Genomic DNA, 27,951 nt, shown 5'->3' with positions numbered 1-27,951 from the left:
CCACAGAATAAGTAAGGCCAGCACCAGCAAAGCCTGAGCCAACTAAACAGCTTTGATCAGACCAGTGAGAAACGACTGAAGAGAAGCGACACCGCATCTTCAGAGCCCTACCTGGGATGTCCCAGCTGCCAAGAGCTCGGCTTGGTAAGCCCAGGGAAGCGGGCAGGGATTGATACATCTGCCTTTCCTCCCAAAGCACAAGCTTAGGCCAGTGGCAAGGCAGAGTCCTGAAATCCTCTGCAATGCCAAGGCTGAGGATAACCCCTCTCAGCGACCCAGTGGGTCATTTCTGAAGGATTTTCAAAAGCCAAATGGCAACCCTACTCTCTTTTACGACCAGCAGCAGAGAAGTAACAACATATGCATACAAACGATGTAAAATACTGTGCTATAACTCTAACAGATACTTCTTGATGTTTCTGCATTTCCTGACCAGATTTAGGAGCCTGGATCCAAACCCTGGCTGCTTTGTTGAGTGCTCAGAGTCCCAAAGCTGGGAATGCTGCAACAGCCTCCCAGCATTTTGTGTTAAAGGGTGGTTGGTTTTCCACAGATACATTAATTACTTCACAAATAACTGTTAACGCCCCTGATCTCTTCCTCTTTCTTAAAACTAATTGCAAAAGGGAAACCAGAAAAGACTTTTTTTAGATGCGGGACCTGGTATGATAAATGGAAAGGATGCTGGAGATATGTGAAGTGACAATACTGTTCACTGGTCATGTATGCATTGCTTGGATAATCTAAGAAAGCAGCAATCAGACATGCATTAAAGAGTTCGGATTTACATAAATTCCAGCATGGAACGTGTCATCTGTAACTCCTAAATACAAAAGATGGCTGAATTCCTCCACTGGTTCACAATTAAGCCCCAATTCAAACCTCCCCAAAGCACATGCTTCACTGTTGACATTGACAGGGATTCCTTCCCAAAGCAGGGCCTTCGTGTGCCGAGCGCTGGCCTTCAGCTCGCCGACATTCTCCAAAACAAGAGCCTGCAAAGCTGCTGTGGGAATATCATGCCCGTTTACTGTATCTCAGTGATCTCACATCTAATGGATGCAGTTTAAAAACAGAAATATTTTCCTTCCTAAATGTGTCTATTTTTGCTACTGTAACAAAGAGCATCAATTACAGATAAGTGTCTATGTCTGTTTTTCCATCTGCAAGTACAGAAAATAGTAATTTGCTCTTCCAAAGGGCTTTTCATGCAGACTAGCAAGGACACCTCCCTTTAAAAAAGAAAAATCTCATCTATGCCAGAATTTCTCCACTTACTATTGCTACATTATTGTAATAATGCAACATATAAGGTGACTAACATTAAGCATCTGAAAGATGGCACATTTTTCTCGGCAATTTTTTGATTTTTTCAGCACTTGCAACAGTACTTTCTAGATTCAGTTCCACTGTTTGCTACAAGAGTCAGTTTGCTGGTTTCCTGTTGCTCGTGTGGGCATTTCTCATAGCAACAGGAGAGAACAATGTTTTCAGAACTGGAAAAAGTGAGAGTAAAGCCAAAACACTGGCAGGGTGATCCAGGGGCAGATGCCATGCCTGAAATCATAACTCCCTGCGTAACGTGACTTGGGATTTCAAGCTGATAATCTCTGTCTGACAGGTATACTTCACAACTGTGAAAAGCTGCGAATTTACCCTGCTATAACAAATGCCACGAGCACTGAGTGGAAAAGGGTGTTTTAAAGAAGTTGGGACAATCCGTCTGCGTTATACAGAGCTGTATGAGCTGAGCAAGGGTTCCCTGCCGGAGGTCGGGGGCAAGTCTCTGAGCAGACTATCTATCGCCGGCCCGTGAGCTCCTCCGGCAGCGATGGTCGGGCTGTGGAGCCGGTTCCTCGGGGGCCCGGCTTCCTCAGCGCGCCAGCCGAGGCTGTATTTATGAATGGATCTGACGGAACTCCGCCATGAGCCCGCGGTGTAACTGCATCACCCCATTGTTGCTACACACGCACAGCACTCACTGGGGAACAAAAAGCTGAATGAAGCGGAGCAGCTGCCAACTCAGGCAAAGACAACTTAGGAAACTATCTCATTCTTCCTTTCTTTTGGAGGCTATTTTGTCTGTTGTTTCCTTGCATACAAAATGCGGTCTGCAACAAATAAGGCAGGATAAGATACAGCGAGTCCTGTTACTTGGTTCCAAAACCACAGGCCCTAAACACTACAAAGGAAGGGATAAATGGTGTATGTGCTGTAGGGACAATGTTCAAATGCTATCCATTCAAGATAGATTTCCATGATTTTATACTGTGGCTCAACAGAAACTGAATTCTTGAGCGTCGTGGTTCTGAATCTTGTCTCTGGGCAGAAATTTGCAGGAATCTTTAGGAAGGGACTTTTCAGACCTTCTGAAAAAAAAATTAAAAAAAAATCCCAGCACTGACATATGCAGCACATTTAAGCGGAGATACTTTAAATGCCATTTATTATAGATCCAGTCTTCAAAACAGCCTGACTCCACATTTTCAAGGGCTCACAGCCAGCTGTTTCGACAAGATTTTAAGAAAAGCTTGGTTCCTTTTTTTCTTTCTACCTCAGGCCCTTAAATATGCTTTGGATTTTCAAAACCACCCAATACACACCAGTTCCTATCTGCAAACAGACTTTTAAAAAGGACTTGTGCCCATGTAGAAGCCTACATTTTGGCTCTGTCTGAAAACCTTTCCCCTGCTGCTGATGCTAAGGAGGGCAACTCCTTTTGTCATCCAGATACAACCTTGAGAGCTGGGCTCTAGGAAGCAGATACTCCTTATGTGCACATACAACCTTCACTATTCACAGAGCGAACTGGGCCAGCCCTTCTGGAGGCTATATTGCTACAGAGTTCATTACACAAACAGCTAGTAACCAGATTAATTTGGGATATAACCTTGCCAGCTTTTGTCAATGATGTAAGCCTGAACACATTTTTAATATGAGCTAATTGCTTCTGCGTTTCAGTGCACTCAGCCTCATAGGAAGAGGTTGAAAGGGACCTCTGGAGGTCACCTGACACAACCTTCTGCTGAAAGTAGGGTTATCTTTAAAACTTAGCCGTGTGCCTAATTCTCACTGACTTTAGCCTACAGAATTCTGTTCCAAAGTGCTCTGTAACAGGTAAAAGAGCGTATCTACCTACACCTGCAGTAGTTTCTTGAGCTTCTCAGAAAGCTGAACGTATTTTTCCTCCACAAGGAGATCTGGGGTACCAGAGCATGGAAAGGCTCAGGAGTCCAGGGCATTCATGCCCTGCACATGGTTTATGAGAACGCTCCCAGGCATGGCCAGAGAGGCCGTTTCCAGACGCATGGCTAACGAGCTGACACACTGCTCTTACAGGAGGTGAGGAGATAGATTTGCCCAAGACAGGTCTGTGGCAAAGCAGAATATTGATTGTAAGGTCTTAAAACGTGCCCTACCCATTCAGTTACCCTTCCTCACATCCCGTAATTGTCCGCAGCAGGGATGTTCGTATCCTCCTCTGAAGCATCTGGCTCCACCAGGGACAGGATACTGTGCGCACTGGAGTGCTGGTCTGGGATGCTGTGGAAATTCCTGACTTCCCGAGTTGTTTATTTTTCCATTGCAATGACACCAAGAGATGCACAGGGAGCTCGGCGGCTTCCTGTGAGTAGGTCTGTTAACTCTTTGTCCACCAGCAAGCAACAGCAAAGAAAACGTTTCCACTCTCTGGCAGCAAAACAGGTCAGAACATGCAATCCCCGTTCTGCAGAGCTGTGTGAAGCTGTGTTGGACTAGCTCTTAATGACTCTTTTGGACAATCATAATCAGAAAAGACAATTCAGATATACCATGCAAAGCTACTTTCACTACCTGTAAGGCTGCTGAGCTTCTCAGCTTCTCCAAAAGCAGCCCGCTGGTGTTTATTCTGGTTGGTGGAAGGAGTAATGAAACTGAGGTTTGCACAGCCTCTTGTCACTGTCTCTTCAGACTGTGATTCAACCTTCACCAAATGGCCCAGGGCAGCTATTTATCAGAAATAACTGTTATCCCTAGAATGACATTGAGAAGGATGCCTTGTACTATCTTGTCTGAAGTCCAGAGCTCTGCTTTGGATTCATACAAGCATAGCTGACACCAGTGGTTTTTTGAAAGAAACACTGGTTGTTTGCTTACCCAACAGCTGGGTTGTAGATTAAATGCTGTTTATTAATAACAAATTATGGGTCTAATTCTTAATGAAACATCCATTGAAAACATTATAGCCGTACTCCAGTCTCAGTCACACCTGTGTAAACCTAAGATAACTCCACTCATTTCAACCTCCTGGTTTATGCTGCTATTTCCTAGCAAACAGATAGCACCCTCAAATTATCATTATAAAACAGTAAAAGTTCAGAAAAGCTCATTGCAGTTAAGTTGCATCAGGATTTCATTATCATTCTCTATTTCCAAATGCTTGCAACTTCGAAGATGAAATTTTTCATGCTGCACCTCAGACAGTGACATTTTTTGGAAAGCCAGTAAGTAAGTCTCATCATCTGTTTTCACACTAAGCGATCACACACACCAAAAGAAAAAGAAGCAGAAGCCCCTGGGACCCTCTGGTCGGGAAGGACTCTCCCCCAACTCTCTGCCATTTCCTGTGGGGTTCCAGGAGGCACGGGTGGGGCGGGACGTTTTTCCTCTGCAGAACTACAACTTCTGTGAGTTCCCTTGCTTTTCCACCACGTGATGCTCCTGAAGCCTAGGAGCTCTCATTTCTTCCTCTTCCCTGAACTCCCCTTTGAAAACAAAATCATTCACACAGTGATGATGAATTAATTGTGTCGCTGCAAGAATAGCTCTCGGGCAGCAGAAATTGGGAAGTGAGAGAACTGAAGCTGTTCATTCAACTTCAATTAAGTCCCAGCGTAAAATATATTACAATAGTCTTTACTCTTCATTAACACAGCCTTGGGCTAACTCTTACACAAGCTAGCCAGTGCATTTTTTTCCAACAATATATTTTACAGATGAAGCTGATATTACCACCTATTGCTAGGACTGTCCCATACTTCTCTGAGATCCTTTTTTCAGTTGCTTTGTTCTCTCTCTTGCTTTAGCACGTGGGATTAAAATTTCCAGTCTGGGGCCCTTTCGCATTTTGCTCATGCAAAAGTCATGGAGAAAGTTTCTACTAAAATATTGTTCCCATTTCCAAGTAGCTGGCTAGTGAAAAATTCTGCCCAAGTTAAAAATTCGGGCCAATTTTGCTTGGGCTGAGACTTCAAAGCTTGCAAGAGACAGATTATGAATTAAAGCCACCTCTGCCATGACAACGGAAACATCTTGAAAAAAATGACAGCACCTCTAACTTCTGCAAAGACTTAAATGTTTTAGTGATTAAATTATCTAGAAGCTCCTTTTGTCTTGAGTGGGGGCCAAGACTCTCCTCTGTGGTCTGTGCTGCTGTGGGCTGAGATCAGGAGCAAGGGGAAGAAAGCTTGTGTCTACCCAATGCCAACAGACTCCTGGAGAGGAGATATGATCAGTAAAATCATAGAATACCAGGGTGGAAGGGACCTCAAGGATCAGCTGGTCCAACCTTTCTTGGCAAAAGCCTGGTCTAGACAAGATGGCCCAGAAGCCTGTCCAGCTGAATGTTAAACGTGTCCAATGCTGGGGAATCCACCAATTCCCTGGGGAGATTATTCCAATGGCTGATTGTTCTCATTGTGGCAAATTTTCCTCTTGTGTCCAGTCAGAATCTCCCCAAGAGTAACTTGTACCCATTATCCCTCATCTTTTCCACACAACTTGTTGTAAAAAGGGAGTCTCCATCTTCTTTGTAGCCACCCCTTCAATACTGGAACACGGTGATAAGGTCTCCCCTAAGCCTTCTCTTCTCAAGGCTGAACAAACCCACTTCTCTCAGCCTTTCCTCCCATGGCAGGCTGCCCAGTCCCTTGATCATCTTTGTGGCCCTTCTCTGGACCCTGTCCAGCTTGTCCACATCTTTTTTGTACATCTGGGACCAAAACTGAACACAGTATTCCAGGTGTGGCCTGACAAGCGCTGAGTAGAGCGGGATAATGACTTCTTTATCTCTGCTGGCGATGCCTTGGTGATGCAGCCCAGCATCCTGTTGGCCTTTGCTGCTGCAAGACACTGTTCGCTCATACTGAGCTTTTAATGTTAAAATTGTAAAATGTTAAGAGTTTTTTGTTATTTGGGAAGAGTGATTTTTTTTTTCCAAAGCCATGTAAGCTCAGCCAAATCTGGGAAGATTTTCACGAGGATGGCAAAAAGCACATTTCTAACAAAACCTTATCTGCTGAATTTCAAAGGAAAGGCATGAATAAATTTTCAATGCAAAAACCATCTTTTTTTTTTTCTAACCACTTAAGAACTACTAAGCTGTTTTGGCAGGTATTTTCTTTCAGACTGAAACAATCAGGACAAAAAAATTCAGCACAAGAGATAAAGTCTGTCCGAACTGCAAGATGCCGTAAAAGAGCCTTACATTAAGAAGCACTGGGGTGCCTGAGAAAGCTTCAGTATCTCCTGTAATAAAGAATATGAACTTTAAGTCTATATCAATAAGTACTGAATGAAGAGAATCCAGAAAAAACTCCCAAGACACCAAAAAAAGCCCTCCTCAAATGTCGTTGTGTGTAGTAAGCCTGCAACATGTTTGGAAAGTCAATTAACATGGGTTCTACCATACCAAGGAGAAAATTCCACCAGAAAGACACCCTACTGGGACTTTTCTTCTATCCCTACAAGCCTTCACAAACACCCCTAGTACGCAGACTGAGCACGGGAAGCGTCAGCTGGGATTTCAATTCAAGCAGGGCTTCACAGGTGAAGCAGCAAGGCACCAGCCTGAAACCAGACAGAAACACACGGAGAAGCGCAGTAGGAAAACCCATGGGTGTGATCCCGACGGTGAGGAGTAGCTCTGCAAAGCCTGGGAAGACCTTCCGAACGTGATCCCATACAGCACAAACTGCAACAACCCAACTGAAAGGTGACTAAGGAAGAGATTGCTGCAGCAAGGGCTGCAACAGAAAGGGATGCTCAAAGTCTCTTTGTTGGCAAAAATAATGTGTGAGGGAGGGAAATGCTATTCCCTGTGACCAGGAAATAGAGGCAAAGCTAAAGATTTTGCAAGGTCCCAGTGATGTAGCCCCTGTGGCCCATGTGTTGAGCTTGCCTGCCCTCACTTAAGTATCGTCAGCACCATGCTGTCACTGCTACCCAAACCTCCTGGCAATGCTGAAAAAGAGCAAGAAGGGAAAAGATCCTTGTGACTGCACAGGGAAACTGTTAGGGGAGATGAAGAACCACCCTGGACAACTCCCTGGCATCTCCAGAAAGACAGAATCCAGCTACTATACAATTGATCAAAACCTACCAAACACCAGCAAGGGCTACCTTGGCATCTCCCTTCTGAAAAGTGCCAAAATGCTGCGGAAGCAGTACCAGAAGCTTATCTGGAGCTTACTGATACGGGAAACATGGTCTGGTGACAGAAAGGTGGCACTGTTAATCAGATGGCACAGGAACAAAATGATGAGCTCTGCTGAGGCTAACTGTTCTAGGTCTGGGTTTTGGTGGTACCTGAGCACCACTTGCTTCTGTCCTCAAAAAGGACTTCCAAATGACTACCCAGGGACGTGCCTCGCAGCAGCAGAAGCAGGCACCAACCTTGTGAAAGTTCCCCTAAATTTTCCAATTATGCTCTTTCTCCACAAGCCTCCCTGTCCCTCCCCTGCCATCCTAAGGGCTACTTGTGTTCCCATTCCTCACCCCCATGCTGTCATTCCCTTGCTCTCATCGTTATCCTTGTCCTGATGACTACCAAGTTGGTCCATCAGGCTGTAATTTCTACAGCTGTAGTACAACGAGCTCACAGACAATGGTGGCTACAGAAATTCTTCTCATGCCCATCTCCTGCCCTGTGCTACAGTGCTCAGCACTCCCAGCTGTTTGTGAGGCTGTTCTCGGTGAACAGTCCAGCTTAGAAAACAAGCAAGCCCCCCTGACCCCCCAACTCCAACACAACAAGTGGTCCTTCCCTCCTATTTAAGTTGGATCAGTTCCAGGCTGGGCTTGAAACACAAGTATATGAACGGTTGTGTGGGCATACACAAGCAAAATCAAGCATGAAAATGAGCAGCGGCCGGGCAGGACCAACTTCAGCTGGCATCATCATGTAGCAAGGAAAATCACAGCGGTGGGGCACCGACCTTTCAGACACTCTGTGGAGTCAAGTTCTAAAGGAAGCTCTTAGCAGCTAGCATCGTCTTCCTGATTCTGTGGATATACACAACCTTGGCTGAAGACAGCACCTTCGCTAACAAGATGTTACTCGTTCTCTAAATCCTCATCTTCCTCCACCTGGTTTCTAATGCCCTTCTCACACCTGCCCACTTGTCTTAAGAGTCCTCCTGGACATTTTGCTGGATACAGCATCCAAAACTCATCATGTTACATCCAGCCACACAAACATCCAAGGAGAAAAATTAATTCAGCCAGTAACTGCCAATATCAGTATCAATAACAGATAATTCTTCTTATCCACATAAACGAAGTAAACTTAATGGATTTACCCAGCCTAAATGTAACAACTGTACAAATGAGCTTTGTGTAATACTTGCACCAGGCCGTGCAGTCTGAATTGTTATAGAGGATACTTCTTCTTGCACATTCCTGATGCTTACTGTAATGCATCACCACTCTGTTTCTCCACACTTATAAAACAGACCCAAAAGAGCAATTGCCTGTATAGAATTTTCATTTACACTGGAATAAATGTATGTTACATTTCTGCAGCTGCTTGATTTACATTATAAACATTCAGAATTGGAAACGTTCCTGTTTCTGTGCAAAACCCAGTTCCAATCAAATGAATGGGAAGCCTCAGAACTGCACTTGAAAACTACGATCAGTCTGATTGAAAGAAAAAAAAGAAATACCAAAATTCTTCCCTTTTTGTTGAACTGGACGGTTCCCTTTTAACCAAAATGTAGAATGTTGGCTGGAAAAAACAAACCTTCTCTTGACAGTGTTATCACAGACCTAATACTTGCACAGTGTATTTACTCCGCAGAGTAAAAGCAGTAAGAAGCTTTATAGTTAGCACACGTTAAGGATGACGCACTGGGAACTGATACTTTGGGTATCAGTTACATACTTACTGTGGTAAAAAAACCGCTATCTTATTAGTGACCTGCATTTCAGAAAGCCTCACTCATTTTCTTTCAAGTGACTTTCATCATGGCAAAACACGTCAGCTTCGCAGGAGATGAAGCTCCTGTTTATCCACAGACCAAGTGGTCTGGATTTGCAGGAGTTTAAGCTCTCCCTGCAGCATCCCAACAACACAGGGGGGCAGCGGGAGAGGCACCAGCCCTCAGGGAAGGCATCCTAAGTGCTCCTTTCAGTCCCCTCAGATTTCTGCTGAGCTGTCAGGTTCGGGTTTTTCTGACGTCCCCGCTAGAATCTGACCCCAGACCAGAAAACTCACTTTTGAGCGAGTCTGAGCACCACTGAAATGCTATCCCATTCACCTCTCCTACCGACGACGGGACTTTCTGACAAGCCAAGAAAAGCCCTTCATGAGACGAGCTTAGCAAAGTTGGAGACAAAACCCCAGGCAGCCTGGGTTGCACCTGTCTCAGTGCCAGGGCTGGAGGATTAGCTCATTATTCACTTCCTCCAAGCCAAGGAATTTTAGATGATACCTCAGCAAGGGCCAGAAAGGCAGCTTCAAGGCTGCAAACACAGGACCAGCGCACAACACTGCTTTACCTTATGCCTCGGGGGTGTGTCTGCCTGCTCGCCCCATCGCCCAGGAGGGTACCCAAGGCAGCTCCCCCCCTACAGCACGCCTGACCATCAGCCAGGGCGGGCAGAGCAGGCTCTCCCCACGGAGCTGCTGAACAAAGCACAAATCAAAATGGATCCTGGGAAGCCAAGGAGCTTTCGACATTCACAGCACCACAACCGAGGTGCCAGGTCCACGCCTGCAACCCAGGAGCAGCCCTCTCTCCTTCTCTCCGCTGGCCTTTCAGGAGCAGGCCAGGTTTGGTGGCCCGGTTCTCCACCGTTCCCTCAGAAGTGAAAGGAGAAGAGAAACGCGGGACACTCACCACATCTGTGTTCGTGATCTTGGCCAGGAGGTCCGTGAGGCTGTCCCCGTCATCGAGCTGAAGGCCACAGATGGCTGCCCCCACACTTCCAGTTGCTATCATTGACGGTGGGTACATGGCAAAGTTAAAATCTGTAAGAACAGATCTGGGAATTAGTCCAAGCCCAGAAGAGAAAAGCTGCAAAACATCAGAGGCAAGCAACATAAAAAAACCACACCCAAGAATAAAAAACGGGGAAGTAGAAGAAAGGGAAAAGTGCCACTCTTTTTGGTCCGGTGGAGCTCATTAGTCACACTGCTCATCACAAGCAGTCAAAGGAGGGGTAACAGATCTGCGAATTAAAATGGAAATGCGGTTCGGTCTTTTATTCTCACTGATGCATAAAGTAAACCTGGACAATTTTTAACAGTCTTTCCCTAGTTTTAAAGAAAAGGAAAGAGAAGAAGGAGGCTTTCTGTAATTTATGTCAGAAATTTGGGCCTCGGTCACATTAGAGCTCTCTGTATAACCAAAAACTAACTGGAACAAGGTATCACAAAGGACCAAACTGAGATTTTTAGTCACGTCAGTTTTTAAAGACTTAATTAACTCAAGCATTTAAAGACCTGTCCAGGAAAGAGGTTTTAATTAACCGTTCATCTTTACCACCTTTGCAATTAGAAGTGAGAACACTTACAGCCCATAGCTACGTAATCAAAGAAAAAAACAAAGATAACATTTGTCATTACTACTATTCCTTAATCAACAAGTTGAAAATACATTTCAAAACTTCCCCTCACACATCTGTGGAGATCAGGAGAGAAATGAAAATAAAGCTCCATGTTCTTGTGACCTTTATAAGGCAATTTTATGGTATATGATACTGCCATAGGTACTGGTTTATTGGCATGTCTTACTAAATACCATTTCCAGGAGATCTTCCAGCTCACTGGTATCTTCCTAAAATGAAACTTGGTTTGCAAGTTCTTTGGTTCAACAATAACTCATTAACAAACCCTTCTCTACCAGTTTTTGTCTGGGGGGACTGGAGGAGAAGGAAGAGAAAACCCAAGTAATACCTAATACGAAAAAAACCACAATCAATATATTCAGTCTATTTACAGAAACAGATTGTTACAGAAAACTGTCCTTCTGTTAAGGGCAGACCCCAAGTCCTCTCTGTTCAGCTAGCACCGATTCTGTAACCCTGTTGATGTCTGCATAACCACTCAAGTTTTAGACACACGGAGAGTTGTTCTCAGCCTCCCAGACTGAGCTGGCAGATACTGCAATAGCTGTGGAGACGGCATGTTCTTCTCCAGGCTGGAACATGTCCCTTGGACCACGAGGAATGAAGCAGTCGGGTAAGAATGGCACTCGAGTTGTAACATCCATCAGGATGGACTGGAGGGGAGATGTTAGAAGTTAGAAAGTCCTTCCTGCCAGGGGAGCTCAGCAGGCATCACACTGACAAACGCTTCTGAAGGAGCAAACTCCCACCGACTGGAGCAATGAATACGGACTGCCATTATTATAAAAATAATAATTACGCACTATTGCATTAGTAAGAACCCACTGTACATAGGAAAACTGATGATCTTGGAAATTAAGTTACATTGCCCTCACTAATGAGTAAGTCAACAGGAGAACCTTGACTCCTACTTATCAGTGCACGACACAGCCCTGAGGATACTGACCTCAGCACATGTCGAGGTAGGAATTGCACCTTCATGATCAAAATCACTTTCACATTTGCCTCACGTGGATTTATACATACACATGCAAGGACTAGCCCCATCTAGCCTGCAAATGGGAAGAGGTTACCCAATGCAGAGCACATGCACTCTAGACAGAGCCCACCCTACCCCCAGTGCCTCAGGCTGTGGTTGCACTTATCATCGGACCAGACGTCAAGAGCAGGCCATAAATACGGTGGGATTTTAAGCCCTCAAAACAGCCCTTTTTTATATATCATTTTGCCTCTCTTCTTACTCACTGCTACTGCCAGAGGGCCCCATGACTTGGCTCTGGGTGACCTGCAGTAGCTCGTTTCTGTGGGTTGATCCGATAGCTAGTGGCTCCACAGGAGAAGTGTGATCACTGGGCCACCAGTTCAGAAAGTCCAATGCGAAGAGCAGGAACGGCTGATCTCAGATAACAAGAGATTTTTATAAAGATTACAAATGTTTATGTGCTTGCATGACTGTCCAGGGTCTCCTCCTGGACCACAGAGCAAATAACAAACATCTATAAAATTGAAGAATGTTCAAACATTTATGGAAGAGACCTACCATCCCCAAAACCTGCTCTCATCTACACAGAGTGATTCATCAGCAATCCCACTAATTTCTTTAGAAAAGGGAAAAATTAAAGCAGACTCCATCTCCATGGGTCTGTTTCTCCTCCTGTACACACTGCATTTGCTTGGGTTTGAGAATCCCATGTGTTTGCATTGGTGTGAATGAAGCTGCACTTAGCCAACGTGGCCCTAAATTGGGAAGCAACTCCCACATTTAATCTTTGGATTTACCAAAGCATCTTCTAGTTTACGCATGGGAACTATGGGTGGCAACGGTCTTTCCATAATTTAACCCTCTCTGTCTTGAGTTTTGGGGAAGATGTAGGAAAAAGATGATGCGAAACAACTCAAACTCTGCCGGTGTTTGGACAGTCCCCATGGAAGCTATGATGCAGTGAGAACCAAACCCCATCCCCTCCCACCTAACATTTGAGCCAGCAGCAGGGAGAATCCACACAGAAGCCCGGGTGGACCCATACCCTCACGCGTGGTCTCTGAGCCACCGTGGAGCTGTTTCACCCAGACCCGAGTGGCTGGTGGGGAGACCCAAGCAACAAGGAGCTCCCACGTCTTGCGCTCAACGCTCAGCACTGGCCAGGCTCAGCGGGTTGAGTGAAGGACACAGCTCCAGGCCGCCCTCTGAACTTCCTTGTGTCCTAGGGGCTTGCATCAAGACCTTCACATTATCCCAACGCTGGTTTTCTTGTGGTTGATTTTACATCTACTCCCAGAAACCGTCTTCCTAGGAAGCTGAATAAAGAGCCACAGTGCCCCTGCCAACTAGCACTGCTGTAGGTCTGCTTCCACGTGGGGTCACATGAGAACATTTCTATGCCCAATAACCTTGTTAGTTCCCTTAATGTCATTCATAATGCAAATGAGACAGCGAGCGAATGGCCAGAGGCCCAGAGTGACTAAAGCTCAGCATCCAGAAAGTCTTACATTGCCTCTAGCTCTAAACTAACTTCCCTCCATAACAAGCACCATAAACTTGGCTATCAAAGCTACACATGCCCAGTCTTTGTTGTACAACAGGCAGCGATTTGTATCACTGGCTTCTATTTTTAGCATATTAATTAACTACTGCAACTGGTGAGGCAAGTGTCTCCAACTGGAGAGTGTGGCGCCATTGTCTGAAGTCATCACCTCATCTCGCGCTATTGAAAATCATGGCAGTGACCCTCCTGCTGATATGAATTTAACCTGACATGCCCACAAAGGGATGGGGGGTGGTGCACCAATTTTGTGCACATGGTTCTCCACATCACCCTGGACCCTATTAGTGTGGAAAGAGCTCATTGAAAGAAAAGAAGCCACATTGTGCTGGGCCACCTAGAGGGTTGAATAGAAAAGGCTGAGGAAAAGAGCAGGCAGCGGAATAAAGGCCGTAATTAACATATTTCCATATTCAAGCAAAGCAATAACTACGTGAAATGTTTGTCAAGGTGCAATGAAAGCATAAATATTAAGTACCGTATCTGAGGGGATGCAGAACCCCCCTCTGAGTCTCTTACATTCCATCAAGAAATTCAAAACAAGCTTTTTACACGTTATTTTCAATTATAAACCTCTATCCCCACTTCTCCCATGACAACAAGCCAAGTCCTGCCATCCTCACTCAGTTTTCACCCAGGTAAAACTGCCCCCAGAATTAAGTCAAAAGCTTGCCCTGAGATCTGAAAAAACAAACAAAAAAAAGATCAAATCAAAATAGAAGGGGGAGAGAGAGAGGACCTGAACACATGAAGCTGAAACATATGCTTTTACTTTAAATTCTTGTTGGAGATGATGAACCCTGAATTACAAAAGGAATCTTATAAAAAGCCCTTCGCGTTGGACATCCAAAGCAAGGCTATGGGCTAAATCCTTGCGGACCTAAGTACAACCTCGGCTAATGGGCACCCAGAGCCTGCACTGAAGGCATGGCTCTGACTCTAACCTCGTGATTTATGCAATTCCACAGGAAAGTACAAGAGAGGAGTAAAAAGTCGGAGGAGTAGTGCAGCAACGCGTAGTCTACAAGAACCTGAGCACACAAACACTTCAAGGGAAGATACTGGGTTGTCAGAAAGCAGGGCTTGTTTTACCTTCTATTACCAGACAGTAACTAGAGACCGTCCCATCCCCATTTCAGTATCACCTCTTTCCTAAAGGAGCTTAAAACCAAGGGACCAACCTTGCACAAACCCCACCGACTTCAGCACTGGAAATAAAACAAGCCGATACAAGACACAGTGCCCTCTGAAACACAGCCACCTCTGGGCCTGCCAGCCAGAGACATCAAGCAAATTCAAGGTACCCTGAATCTGCAGCCTGCTTTCCGACTGGAGCTCACGTGTGGCACACGTAATCCACGGTCGGGTTCTAGGACCCTGCGCACCGTGGCTGAGCTGCTTTGCTGGCTCTCTCCTGATCGAGTGGACTTCACTACCTCCGAGCCAGGAAAATGCAAGGTTGACAGTCAGTCTAAAGCAGGGGGGAACTGAAGGCAGGAACCCAGAGAGGTCCTGCAAGGGGAAGCCCTAACTCGCAGCCAATAAATGAAAACTGCCGGAAGGAAAAGAGCACTGACAAATATCCAGGCTGAACGTGCTCGGTGTGCCAAAGCCAGGTGGGAACTCTACCTTCTCACAATGACCCTTGTTACTGCTCTGGCTGCTGCTCGGGGGTTTTTTAACAGTCAGTTTTCTCCTCTATAATTTGATAAGAGGTTTATTTTCAGAGTGACAAACGCAGAATTGGAAACTGCTATCTTGAGGAAGGTGATGATTCTCACGGGAAAAGAAAAAAAAGGAAAAAAAAGATAATGTTGCCTCCATCAGGAGAACACAGTCATGACAGTCATCAATAACAGTTTAGAAAATCATACAGATAATGGTCAAACTTCACCCAGCCTCAAACTTCAACCAGCCAGTGACTGTACTATGAAGACAAACATGAATCTATACTTAACCAGCGAAGTTTAAAAGAAAGGTCTAGGGGAAACAGTATCAGTAGTGCATTTCATTCTTGCCTGATCCAAATGCAATTCCAGCGTCAGTGTGATTTTTTTTTCAAACACAAAAAACACTGGAATTACACCAGCTTGTATCAGCACAGGCTCTCTTTCCTCCATTTCCTTCCACCTCATCTTCCCAGATTTAATGGGTTCAACAACTTAAGGAGTGAGTCTGCTCATACGAAACACTCCCCAGGCCCTGCTTAACTTGTTGATGGAGCTTCCGTGATTCTTGTGACTCCATTTGGCTGGAAAGCTCAATATACTGATATGAGCTGCCTCTCCCAAGAACAAGCAAGAGCCTTCTTTTGTATGGCAATAAATTCATGTGGATTATTCTTTCTTCTGTCACGCAAGAAGTATTTGTGCAACCACTGCCACTTTGCAAGATGTATTTTATTTCTAAGAGATTAATCCACACAACGAAGCCCCTGTGGACTTCTTCCCTTCCCTCTGCAAAGAACAGGTCCCGAATAAAACTCGTATCACACTTTTATCCTCGGCAGGGTCAGAGCCCAAGAACTCTTACACTGGCGGAGAGGGGAAGGATTGCACAGTAGACTTGCCCAGCAGGAGTCCTGAGGACCAAACACGCCTCTTGGTGTTACAAAGCATTCTGTGTGGTTACCCTCCAGATCACTCCTAGGGCTGTGGGCCTCATCTTGCAGTCTTTGCTCAGACAACACTCCCATTGACTTCCACAGGACTTCTGTCTGAGTAAGGACCCAGGATTTGGCCCAGAAGTTTAAAAAAAAAAAAAAAAAAGCCTTCTCAGCTTTCAAATGTAGATGATTAATGTCCCAGAAACAGTGGGCAGAGGTTTGGCACACTGTACAAAACTGACATAGTGCCGAAATTTTCCTCCTCTTTCTTAGTCTCTTTGCAGACATGATCCCAGAGAGCAAAAGGACGATCTCCATTGGCCTCACAGATAAACAGGATCCTCCCATGCTGAAAAAACAGCAAGTATCAATTTTGCCAAGCTATATTTTAAGGACAAGGGCTCCAGATACAGCCTCTTAGTGCCTTTAAAATTCAGAAGACTTCTGAAGGAGATTTTAGCTTGCACAGGGAACCACCAGCAGGATGAGAAAACAAATGACATCATGACAGACTAGGCTATGCCAGCGCGTGTCAATCTCTACGCTCTTACTGTACAGTGAGCGAGGCAGCTTGAAGAAAGCTGGACTATGCATGGGCAATTCCCAGACAAGAGATCAAGCCCTTGCTTAATGACAGTACCCTGTTTGCACGGCCACAGCACTGGCAGCGCAGCCAGGGATGGGCTGCAGGCAGACACCGCTTTCGGGCCCTTCCAGGAGGCTCCTGAAAGCATTGCAAACGCAGGGCAGGGGGAAAAGAAAAATTTTTATTCAGGGTGTAAGCTTCTGTCTTGCTCAGTAGCTCTATGTTCAGATGGGACCAAGGGCAAAGAGGGATCCGTTCCAGTTTCAGTCATGCTCATGTGAATCATTAATCACCGCAAGGATTGGGGAGAGACTGTGGATTTACATCCACGCAGCTTGTTTCAGAAACTGGGCTCGAAATAAAGACAGAGAAACAGGGAGGGTGCCAAAATGATAAAACATGACTGAGAGGAAAATACAAAAGAATCAACTATCACCTCCTTTCGCGTAACGTTCCAATGTAAAGGCAAATAGACATGAATATCAAAGTAATCCTACACATCCAACAAGATATCCAGAACTGTTAATCGTTTCTTCCCGCTATGTTTGCTGACACAAAGTATTGCAGGACTGAGATCACAGCCATCTCTGTAAAGGCAGAGAACACTTGGGAATTTCTGGTATAACGCTTTTGCTGGGAAATTAAAATGGAACAGTTGGTGAAGAAGAACTCAGGCTAGAGGAAAAAAGTTCAAAATACACCAGATTTTGTACGATACACTAAAGAAGAAAGGATACTTGAGAGCAGAGAAAGCTGCACTGAGATGAATCAGTAAATAAAAAGAGATTCATTCCTGTGCTCCTGACCAGAGCCATTAGCCAGCCAGGGAGGTCAGGTCTGGTAACAGTAAAGAGTCAAAACCGGGCTAAAAACTCACATGGAGAGGGCAAGGGAAGAGGCAGCCACGTGTCAAAAGAGGTCATATTGCTGAAAGAAGGCAAATGGGGAAACGAAACGCCAGGCTTAACCCGAGCTGGCGGAGAGCAGAAGCTTTGAGGGAGAAAAGGAAAGAAGAAACACAGCGACCGATGAGAGACTGGTGACAAATAGGACAAGAAAAGGAAATGACAACTGGATCTGGATGGAAGTCTGAAGAGAAGGGGCTTTTCTTCACCAAGGAGGGTAAGAATGACTTCGAGAAGAGTGGCAGTGAAGGGGAAATACAGTAGTAAAAACAAAATTTCTATAATGCAAATGGGGGCAGTAGCTTGTTAGTAAACTGGGAATGAGATAGAAAACTGGCAATGAGGGCTTGGGTAAGACCTCTGCTTTCCAAACTGCAAGGGGTTGTGAGTCCTCCTCAAAACTAAATGCCAACACAGTGGTTTGTGGAAAATGGGACGAGAAGAAAAGAAAATATACAGCCAGCACCACGGTGCCCTGTTCTTTGGGGAAGCTCTGTACGCAGTCAGTTACAGCTTTCATTTGCAAGAAAAGAAACTCTGACTTGTTGGCTCTTCAAGCTCTACATAGAGGACTTTGGTTCAGGCATTGGAGACACGTAAAGCGAGAAGCAGATCACACAGGGGAAGCACATGAGACAACCATGACTGGGCTAAGGGTTAGAAAGGGATTTAGGATCTCAGTAAACTGACTAGTAAAGCATGGAGCTAACCACCGAGAAATTAATGGAGAAACAAGTTGGAAGAAGCCACGGACTTTGGAAACTCCTTCATGGCCCACAGTCCTGCAATGGTTTGGTTAGATGGAAAACTTCAAGCGCAAAGGATTACAGACCAGAATTTGAAAAGTGAAATCATAATGAAACCTAGGCCACTCAAGAAAATGTTCTCTCGGATGAAGAGAAACAATCCAAAACACCATTGTAGGAGGTGAAAGCAACAAAAGAGAGGAAAGACTGGTCTGGTTTGGAAGGTTGGAGGTTGATGGCTAATTGTGTTGAGAGGATCCAGATGTGTCCGTGGGAAAGACCATCTTTTTCAGAAGAAAAAGGGCTAAGGGGAGAAGGCAAAGAAAGAAGGCAAAGATGATGTAACAGATTAATCCTACAGTAAAAAGCTAATTAGTCCAGAAATGTCTGAAGAATTACCCAGAGTGACCCTACAGACTTTGCTCAATATTTCTGTTGAGTTTTGTGGTCTTTTGCCTGAAAACAATCACGCAGAAGTAGGAAAAGAACGGAGAGCTTGAGCATCTTGGTAAACAAAAAAGTCAATTACCTTGACACAGCCCATGTAAGATTCTCTAAAACAGATCAACTGAGGTAGCAAAAATGGGCCTACATTGTAAAAGCAGTCACTACGTCTCAAATATCAAGAAGCAGGCATAGCAGCAGACATCCATGGCCAAAAGCTGCAGCCCTTCTTCCTTCCCCCTGTGCAAACACGCAGGCAGAACAGTTCCCATCACAAAGGACTAGGTATGTCAAACCGTAGTGAATTCCAACACTTGGCCATAAACTACTTGATAATATCCCCGGAAAACACTGCATGCTGTGTATCTGTTCCAGGTCTAGCTTCTAACTGTTAATCCTCTGGATGAAAATTAAGAGTACATTTACTTTCTAAAAGTCACTGGGGACAAAAAAAGCCCCAAACAAAACCCAGCGTTTTGCAGACAGGTATAAATTAAAAGCGTCTCTTCCACAGAAGCAATTATTCTTCTCTAAATCTTCAGAAACTGTATTCAGCCAAATATACGACAAAAGGGGAGTGTAACTGTTCCTACGAAACAGAGCAGTTTCACTGCTTTCTTGGAGTGAAGTTAGAGGGAGAATCCAGATGTTTTTTAAAAAAAGTCATTACTTTTTAAACTGTCATTCCCTGTGCTTCAGTAATGTGGTAGCATCACATACATGCTAAAAGGCAATTTTTACCTTTTATCTGGACAGCATCCAGTTCATGAAAAATTTACGAACACGTTAATTTCGTACGTTAGCCCGATGCATTTTGGGCTAATGTGCCGTAACAGCTTCTAGTATTTTGGCTGTCCTCCCCCATCTGTCCTTACAAATTATCTGTGGCCGTTTAAAAAAACTAGTGAACGGGCAAAGTAGAAAACCGTACAGTCTAAGCCAGACTTCACTGCAAAAGCACCACACGCATTGGTAGGAGCAGGACAGAAGTGCGCTACAGCTCCCGACTGCAAGAATTCTGTTTATACACCACTTCAGGGCCTGATTCACAATGCCCTTGGCAAACAGTCGCACCGATTTCAGCCGCTCGCTCTTCCCCCATCACCTAAGGTCAGGGGGGGATGAAAAGCCTTTGTCCCACCAGTGACTGACCTGCCCTTTCAGCCACGCGACAAGCAGTGGGCGCACCCGGGGCACCTTGGCCTACCTGTGGCACAAAGGGCAATGAACGTTTGTGCATGCTTCCGGATCAAAAGCAACTTGTCTTTAGGTAGAGGCAGCTTCCTTAGGATGTGTTCAATGAAATCGTGCGGGGTGACGGCTGCGAGGTTCCACTTCAACTTCCCCAGCACCACCAGCTCCCATTCCTGCAGGGGGGGACGGAGAGGGAAGAAGAGAAGAAAAGCCATAAGCAAGCCCGAAAAAAAAACCCGCTCTGCTTATTTCTCCGATTGTAATTATATCACTGCTAAATTGGTTTTGCTCAAACATTTTTTTCCATATGACCCTACCGCTTTGAAGTTGTTGACTTTATTCTTTTTATTCTTTTTTTTTTTAAAAAAAAAAAAAAAACACTGGAAATGTCAAGCTCTACTGAAAATAATGAGACCTGGCAGCTCCTGCCAAGATTTTACTTTTTTTGTATCCAGTGCTGAATGCCCACCCAGAAAGTTTAGCCTGCAATTAGATATTGCCAAGGTCACTGTGGTCCTTTCCTAGTAACTTCTTTTAAATGGCTATAGCCCTTACTTTATAGCCATTTAAAGCTCTCAGAAAAGCCATGCACAAAAATAACCTAAGATATACATTCTAATTTTTTTTTTTAAACTGGGGAAGTTAGCTTGATGGCATTCTCTCCCAAAACTGTACTCAAAAGCTCCTGCATATAAATCTGATGGTGCTTAAAGTACTCCAAGGCAGGCTTTGCAGAAAGGAAACGCACATAATACAGCCAAGAAGTAGCCTGTGTAAATTATCTGCCAATAAATCATGTAAGATCCAATCCCGCATTCTTTGCACACCCAAAACTCCCACTGAAATCAAAAGAGCCTGGGCATGTACGTAACTACCGGCCGTTCCCTGCGATGTGATTACGTGTAGAAATGGTTCCTAATCAATGGGTCCAGCCATGGGGTTCAAGCAGGGCTACACCTTCACACTTCAACATTTAACGTCAGTTTTGAGTACCTTACAATGCCCCGCAGAGTGAACAAAGCTCAGGCCTTGGACTCGTTTCTGCCTCATGCATCAACTATTAGCTATTAACTAAATTCCATGCACTGATTCTTGAGTCCTGATGATGCGTGAGCCTGATGGAGCCCAGCGTGGCGGGGAGCCCCAGCTAAGCTTGTAGAGCTGGCAAGTCGAAAAAAAGTCCTTTAATTTTGCAGCCGAGGAGACGTCAACCAGCGTTGCTGAGAAACCATAAACATGGACCCCACAATGCCATTTCTGCCGTCGTTTCTCTGAATAAATGCCCGCTTTAACAGCAAGTTAACTTTCCTACAGACATTCCTGCTGGATTATGACAGAGCCCTCCATAGCCTGAAAAATCTCACATTCATGTATGTAAAAGGCCCCAGAAACCAGACGTTGGGTTGTTTTGTTTTTTTGGTTTTTTTTTTCTGTTTCGAGAAAAGCTGTAAAATGTTTGAACTTAACGGCAATTACATTAACTAAGAACTGATCTTCCCAACATAACTCATGAGACATTTGGGTATAGAAGAGCACTTAATCTAGAGGACTGAATACAGGGAAGCACTTAAAACACACGCTTAAACCCACGTGGCACAAAAAGGCAGGCACGGTCGCTGCGCATCATGGCACTTCCCCCACCAGTCCGTACCGCCAGCGGGACACCTCGTGTCGGAGACAGCCGTGGCAGGGTTTGCAGTGCAAAGCTCTCCAGAAGCATGAAGCTCCCCGGAGCCCTCCCTCCAGGGGCATCTCCCACTGCATTTCCAGGAAAAACACTCCCGGGATTTGGCCACCTGGGCGCGTTCACCAGGACCTGTCAGAACAGAGCCGCCTGGCCCAACGCACGTCCCACCCGAGGCGCAAACACCTGTCTGGCCGCTCCGTACCACCAAGCGCTTTGCATTCATTATTCCCTTCAATAATTTTGATTCTTTCTGTTTCTGAATGTCCCAACTGACCTCGAACTCGCCCTGTCACCGCCTCGTGCGGAATTTTCAGCACGCTACCCGCCTCAGCGTGGGGTAGGGGGGCAGAACCGCGTTTCGCAAAAGCCACGGGGTGATGAGGCCGCGGGTCCCCAACCTCTACCGTCAGGGTAGGGGTGATGATGGTGATGATGGTGATGATGATGGGGGGGGTGATGAAGTCACACCCGGCGTCGCGTGTCTGCCGCCAGGTGGCGCCCCCGCCCCGCGCCGCCCGCCCCGCGCACGTGTGCCCGGCCGAGGTTGTGTGTCCGTGTGTGTGTGTCCCCCCCCGACGGGGACACCCACGGAGCGGGTGGGACACCCACACACACACACACACACACACAGAGTCGTGCCCCCGAAATGAGGCGGGTGCGAAGGCAGCACGGCGGGGCCAGAACCGGGGAGATCCCGCTCGTGTGTGTGTGTGTGTGTGTGTGTGTGTGTGTGTGTGTGTGTGTGTTCCCCCCCCCCCCCAACTCGCAGTTTCGGGGCCGTCCCCTCTCTCCGAGTCTTTCACACTTTCTGCACCATTCCCTGAATGCATAAATAAATAAATAAATGAACCCACGTGGCAAACGGTGAGATTTAAAAGGAAAAAAAAGCACGGTGGGTTCGCCGGGTGAGAAAGGGGAGGTGGGCAGCGCAAGAGCTGCCGGTGAGGAAGGGGGGGGGGGGGGCTGCTTACCAGCAGCTCTTGGGGTTTGATGGAATTGTCCGTGTATATGCACAGCTTCTCGGCTGTGAGGGGGATTGTCTCTTTCAGCTTGGAGGCCAGGAACATGCACACCGCTCCCAGCAGTTGCAGATGGCACTTCCGAGTGGGCACCACAGCTAAGAATCTGTCCAAGTAATTCATGGCCAGAGGGAAAACTTCTTCTTCGCACTTCTGCTCCTCACAGACCTGCAAAGGCAGGAGCGTGGGGAAGGGAGGATGGGGCGAGGGGAGGGGGGGGGGGGGGGGAGGGAGGAGGAAGAGAGAAAGAGACAAGGAGGAAAAAATAAATAAATGAGTGATCCCACGAAACAGACCATTGCCTCCCTGCTATGGCTCCTGCTATTTTTGTTTCCCGGGGAGCTAAATTTTGGGGGAGGGGGAGATCTCTGGAGAGGCTGGGAAGGCTGTCAATCGGCTTTCACATTCCTTTAGTTCATTCAGTAAGAAATGAATTCAAGACACTGTGTGGCAGAGCCGAAAAGCCCCATCCAGCAGCAAAGCGAGCAGCCTCCGACTTTTTTTTTTTTTTTGCGACCCAATTTTTTCTTTTTTTTTTTTTTTGATTTCGTCATATTTTCAAAAAATCGATAAAAATATTCAAACTGCCCCAAGGGTCCCGGTTTTGGTATCGGTGGCACCCCGGGACGCTCCCCTATCGTTTCCGACAATTGCAAAAATTCCCCCGGGGGGTGTCCCCCAGCCCTGCGCCCCCGATCCGGCCGGGGGGGTGTGGGGTGGGGTGGCGGGGGGGAAGGACGGAGACACAGCGAGGGCGAGGTGGGGTGGAGAGAGCCCGAGCAGCCTGACTCCTTTTAGCAGGAGCGAGCGAAAAAAATTCTTTCAAAAATTTACCAAAAATCGGAGCGGGGGAGAAAAAGCACAAATCATACATGAAAACCAAGCGAGGGGTCTGAGCTTTCCAACCCAGGGGGTTTGGTCCGGGAAAAGTCTCCCCCAAAGGAGATCCGAAGGGGCAAATGATGGGTGGTGGGGCCAGGGCAAAGGCAGGCGATTTTGCGGGGATCTGGGCCCGCTGCCGCCCCGCCTGAAGCACCGGGGCGACGGGGGGGCTCGTCGCCCCCTCGGGCCTCTCGCCAGCCCCCCGCCAGGCCGGTGGGACCGGGGCGCAGCAGCGGGGGGCATTTCTGAGCCCCTTCTTGGAAAGCGGGGAGTTCGGGGGGGGGGGGGAAGGGAAGACGGGCTCGGCGCCTCCGAGCAGAGTTGCATGCAGCGCAACATGGCGAAAAAAAAAAAAAAAGCACGTCCTCACCACTGCATACGTGGGCATGAAATCCTCGCCGGGCAAAACGCGGGGGGCACCGGGCACCCCCCCCGTTCCCTCGCCCTGCCCCGGGCGCTGCTCCCTTTTCCCAGAAAAGCCTCAACCTCCAGCGCTCCCGGCCGCCCGCAGCCGGAGGCGGCTTTTCTTTGCTTTTTAATTGCAAATGACTTTTCCAACACACACACACACCCCCCCCGCCCCCGTCGTTTCCTTCCCTCCTGCACCCCACTTTGCAGCAGCCCCCCCCCCCGGAAGGGGCGATTTCCCCCGTGGGCTCTCGCTGAGCCCCTTCCCCCCCCCCCCCCCCGCACCGGGTGAGCTCAGACGGGGGAGGAGAAGTGTGGGGGGGGAGACAAACACAAGAAGAACCCCCACCGCGACCCGAGGGGCGAGAAGCTGCCGGGGGCGAGGGGCCGGGGCGCTGCCCGCGGTGGGGAGCCCGGAACCGGCCGCCGTGCTTCTGCCCCCCCCCCCCCTTCCCCGCTTCTCCGAGGAGCCGGGCGAAGGCGCCGGGATACGAACCTCCAGCATCCAAGTGGCGACCATCCTCCTCATGAAGGGCTGGATGTCCTTCTGCACGCACTTGAAGTAGGAGCATTGGGGCAGATACCTCTCCTCTATGGTTAGTAAGTTGTGCAAAACGCGGTCATCGTAGAGCAAGTTTGGGTCAGGCAGAGCTCTCCTCATGGGATCCACCTCGCAGCACAGCAGCTCCATGTTTCCAAAGAGATCTCCCTCTTTCTCTGATGGAAAAGTTTTTTTTGGTGGTGTGGGTTGTTGGTTTTTTTGGTTTTCTTTTTTTTTTTTTTTTGAGGGGGGAAAGGGGGTGGGGAAAGGAGAGGGGTAAAGGAGGAGGGGTAGGTGGGTGGGAGGAAGACGGCAAGGCTTTCCAGCTCGCTCCTGCCTCCCCTGCAACTCGTCTCTCGCTCTCTCTTGATTTCTAGCCTAAAGTTGAAGCAAAGTGACGCAACTCGCCAGGGCAGGCAGCTCTCTCTCTTGTTATTATGGAGAACAGCAGCTGGTCAGATGTAACATCAAACGCGGGTTTTTGTTGGGTTGTGTTTTTTTTTCTCTATAAGCTAACAAGGAACCAGGAGGCCCTCGTATAGGGACACACACACACACAAATGACAGCTTCTCTTTTTCTTCCTTCCAGCGACCAAATGAAATCCGCTCCACACTTCTGCGGGAGCCTGTCTCAATCTACTCCCCCCCAACACCACCCCCTCCCCTTATTGCAAGAAACTATGGGGTCCCCCTTGGTACCCACCGAGACGATGGGAGCGAAGGATGAAATGCCCGGGTTTAGCGGGGTGCCACATCCACGTCCCGTCCATCCCCACCCCAAACCCTTGACCCACTCCCCCCCTCCTGCACCCCCTTAACCTGCAGCCGGAGGGGGACAGAGCTCCCCGCTAGCTGCAGCCTAACAGCAAAGCCGGAGGAAGACCCCAAAGCTCCTTGAAGGCTGGGGGGTTCCGTGGCGTTTTTGGGGTGAAATCTAACCGTATCACCATGCTACTTCCTCCGGCGCAGAGGCGTTTCGAGCAGGCGAACCGTTTTAGCGCTGCATGGCCACACTGATACAACTTTCTAGGAAACGCAGGGGGGAGGGAGGGAGGAGGGAGAGAGGTTAGCTGGGGGGTGGAGGGGGGTGGTGTGAAGACGAGGGGTTACGTCCTGCACCGGGCGACTTCCACCCTCCTCGCACTTCGCCGGCGTCGCCGTCTCTCCCCGCTTGCAAATTGTGTCAAGTTTGCGAAGTCTCTGCCGCTGCTTGCTACGGCAGAGCGGAGGCTCCCGAGGGGGGAAGGCGCTACCCTGCGCCGGCCGCGGATGAGCTACGCGGGCGGGCGCGGAGCGGCGGCCCCCGGGGCCGTGCGAGGACCACGCTCCCTCCCGCCCCCCTCCGCCCCTTCCCCGGTCCGGGCGCCACAGAAGTGGGCTTGGATTGGGGAGGGGGGGTGGGGGGGGAAGAAAAACCGCCTTAAAAGTGTGAGTAGGGAGTTTGGGGCGCCGCTTCCCCTCCCTCTATTTGCATAGCCAATAGCTCTGGGGCTCTCGCCGCTGCGCGCTGATTGTTACCGGGCAGATTATATTTTAAGGACGCATGCTGCCCGGCATCGACAGCAGCCCCGGGGGGGGAAGGGGGCGAGGTGGGCCCCCCTCACCTGAGCGCATCGCCGGGTGCGGGAGCCGCCCGGGCCCTGCCGCCATCGGGGAAGGCGAGCGACCGGCCGTTCCGTTGCCCGCGAGTGGGCAAACGCGCCCCCTTCCCCGCCAGCCCTCGCCCCTCGGCATCCGAAGGGATGGGACTGGTTTTGCGGCGGGTCGCATCTCTGGGGAGTCCAGCGGCTCCCTTGCAAAAACCGGCCCCGCACCTCACCCGCCCGTCGGAGCGAATGGCTCCTTCGCCACCGAGACCTCTCCCCGTACCCCGGTAACGCGGAGCGGGGCCGGGCCAGCCGAGCCCTCCCCGCCTCCTGAGCAGCATTTCCCCGCAAAATCAACTCCGCTCCCCCCTCGGCCCGGCCCGTCCACGAAACGAGCGGCCAAACGAAGCGACGGCGCTGCCGGGCACCGTGTGTAGCCCCCCCCCACCCCCCCACAAGGCAGGAGCTTACCGGGGGCGAGCCCGCCGGAGGCGGAACCGGGCAGCGCTCTGCCCGGCCAGACTCGCGTTTTAGGAGGGCGAAGGAGGGGAGCGCGGAGGGGGCACCCCCCGCCGTACGTCGAGGGCGGCGAGCGGGGACCCGCTGCGGCGCGCCGTGCTCCGCAATGAAAGGCTCTTTAACTTCCACCGTTCATTTCCCCTTCCTGGCTACTCCTGTGAACAGGGAGCGTGTTGTGTCAGCGCACGTTTTCCTTCTCCAAACTTAAATTCATAAGCGCTCCCGTCTGGCTTTGTAGCCCGACAATGCAGCGATTGTGATTTATGTGGGTTTCGGGGAGGGGGGGTGGGGGTGTGGGGGGGGGGGTTGGAGGACAACGGATGTCCTAATTGTCCGGCACCGACTTTCCGAAGTGGGGTGATGTCTGGGGCGCGGCGAGGCTGCCGCTGGGACCGGGGGAGGGATGCGGGGCCCCCCCGCGCCCCGCCGTGGGGCGGCCGTCGGGGGAGCAGCCCAGGGCCCCGCCGACGGGCCGCTGCCTCCCCGCCACCTTGCTGGGGTGAGGGGGGGGTTGGAAATCCCGTTAGGAAAGAAAAAAAAAACCACCCTAAAGCAATAAATGGAAGGATGCCAGTTCTGCACGCGGAGGTGCCGTTGATCTGCGGCGACGTCGTGGAAAAAAAAAAAAAAAAAAAAGCCAACAAAAAACCCCAAACAACCCCCCCACCAACTTTTCCCCGGTGCGACGGGTTTTAAACGCCGCTCCCGTGCAGCGCGCGGGCGGGCGGCGGGGCTCCGCGGCCGCGGAAGGCAGCGTGCCCGAGCTGCCTCGCCGCCGTGCCCACGGGCGCTGCCGCACGCGTTCGGAGGTAGCAGATGTTTTAACAGCCTCCGTGTAGAGATTACCGAGTGCCATATGTTAAATACCACCCTCCCTCCGGGGGGAAAAAAAAAAAAAAAAAGAAAAAAGAAAAAGAAAAAAAAAATTTCGCACTCGCTCCTCTTCTTTTGCTGAGCTGCTTCGCCCGTTTTAAAAGCATAAAGGATTAAATGAAACATCCTCGGTGTGTGGTTTTTGCTCCGGGAGCGGCGGTGCGCGCAGCCCCAGGCGGGCGCTCCCGCGGAGCAGCGCTGCGCTCTGCGCGGAGCCGCCACCGCGCCCGCGGGGGAACCGCGCTCCCGGCGCTTCCCCATAACCCCTCAGCAGCCCGGGACGAGGCGGGGGGGTGTCCTGCCTCCAGCCCCACCGCAGCCCCCGCGGGGGGCAACGCCGCGGTGCCGGCTGATGCCTGGGGAGCCCCTTTCCTTCAGGTCAGCGAGCCTGGGGTCACGGCTCCTCATCTTTAACCCCCCGCGCAGTTATCATGAAATCGGGAATGTGTGATGGTATTTTATTGGTTTTAATCCCAGAGCGCCGCAAAACGCGGTGACTCTTGGCTTTAAAAAAAAAAAAAAAAAAAAAAAAAAATCCTTAATTCATCATCGCTTCTATTTCTTTCTTTTCTTCTCTTTGCAA

The 27,951-nt window shown here is 48.7% G+C and overlaps 1 protein-coding gene across 2 annotated transcripts in view; it reads right to left on the bottom strand.

Moving 5' to 3' along the window:
• CCND2 (cyclin D2) overlaps window positions 1-25,038 on the bottom strand; it is a 36,501-nt gene extending 11,463 nt beyond the window's left edge. Inside the window, exons 1-4 of one of the 2 annotated variants that reach the window (XM_074901844.1) lie at window positions 24,346-25,038; window positions 22,512-22,727; window positions 19,867-20,026; window positions 10,101-10,231 (exon numbers count right to left, since the gene is read on the bottom strand). In XM_074901844.1, the coding sequence (XP_074757945.1) occupies window positions 10,101-10,231; window positions 19,867-20,026; window positions 22,512-22,727; window positions 24,346-24,540 (702 nt within the window). In that variant the 5' untranslated portion in view covers window positions 24,541-25,038. The remainder of the gene's footprint in view (window positions 1-10,100; window positions 10,232-19,866; window positions 20,027-22,511; window positions 22,728-24,345) is intronic. The other variant, XM_074901845.1, reaches the window with a different exon arrangement.
• Between the last annotated feature and the right edge of the window lie 2,913 nt (window positions 25,039-27,951).

The sequence above is a fragment of the Athene noctua genome, chromosome 3, assembly GCF_965140245.1.
Source record: "Athene noctua chromosome 3, bAthNoc1.hap1.1, whole genome shotgun sequence".
NCBI lineage: Eukaryota > Metazoa > Chordata > Aves > Strigiformes > Strigidae > Athene > Athene noctua.
The sequence above is the reverse complement of the archived record's forward strand: the minus strand, read 5'-3'. Positions and strand labels throughout refer to the sequence as shown.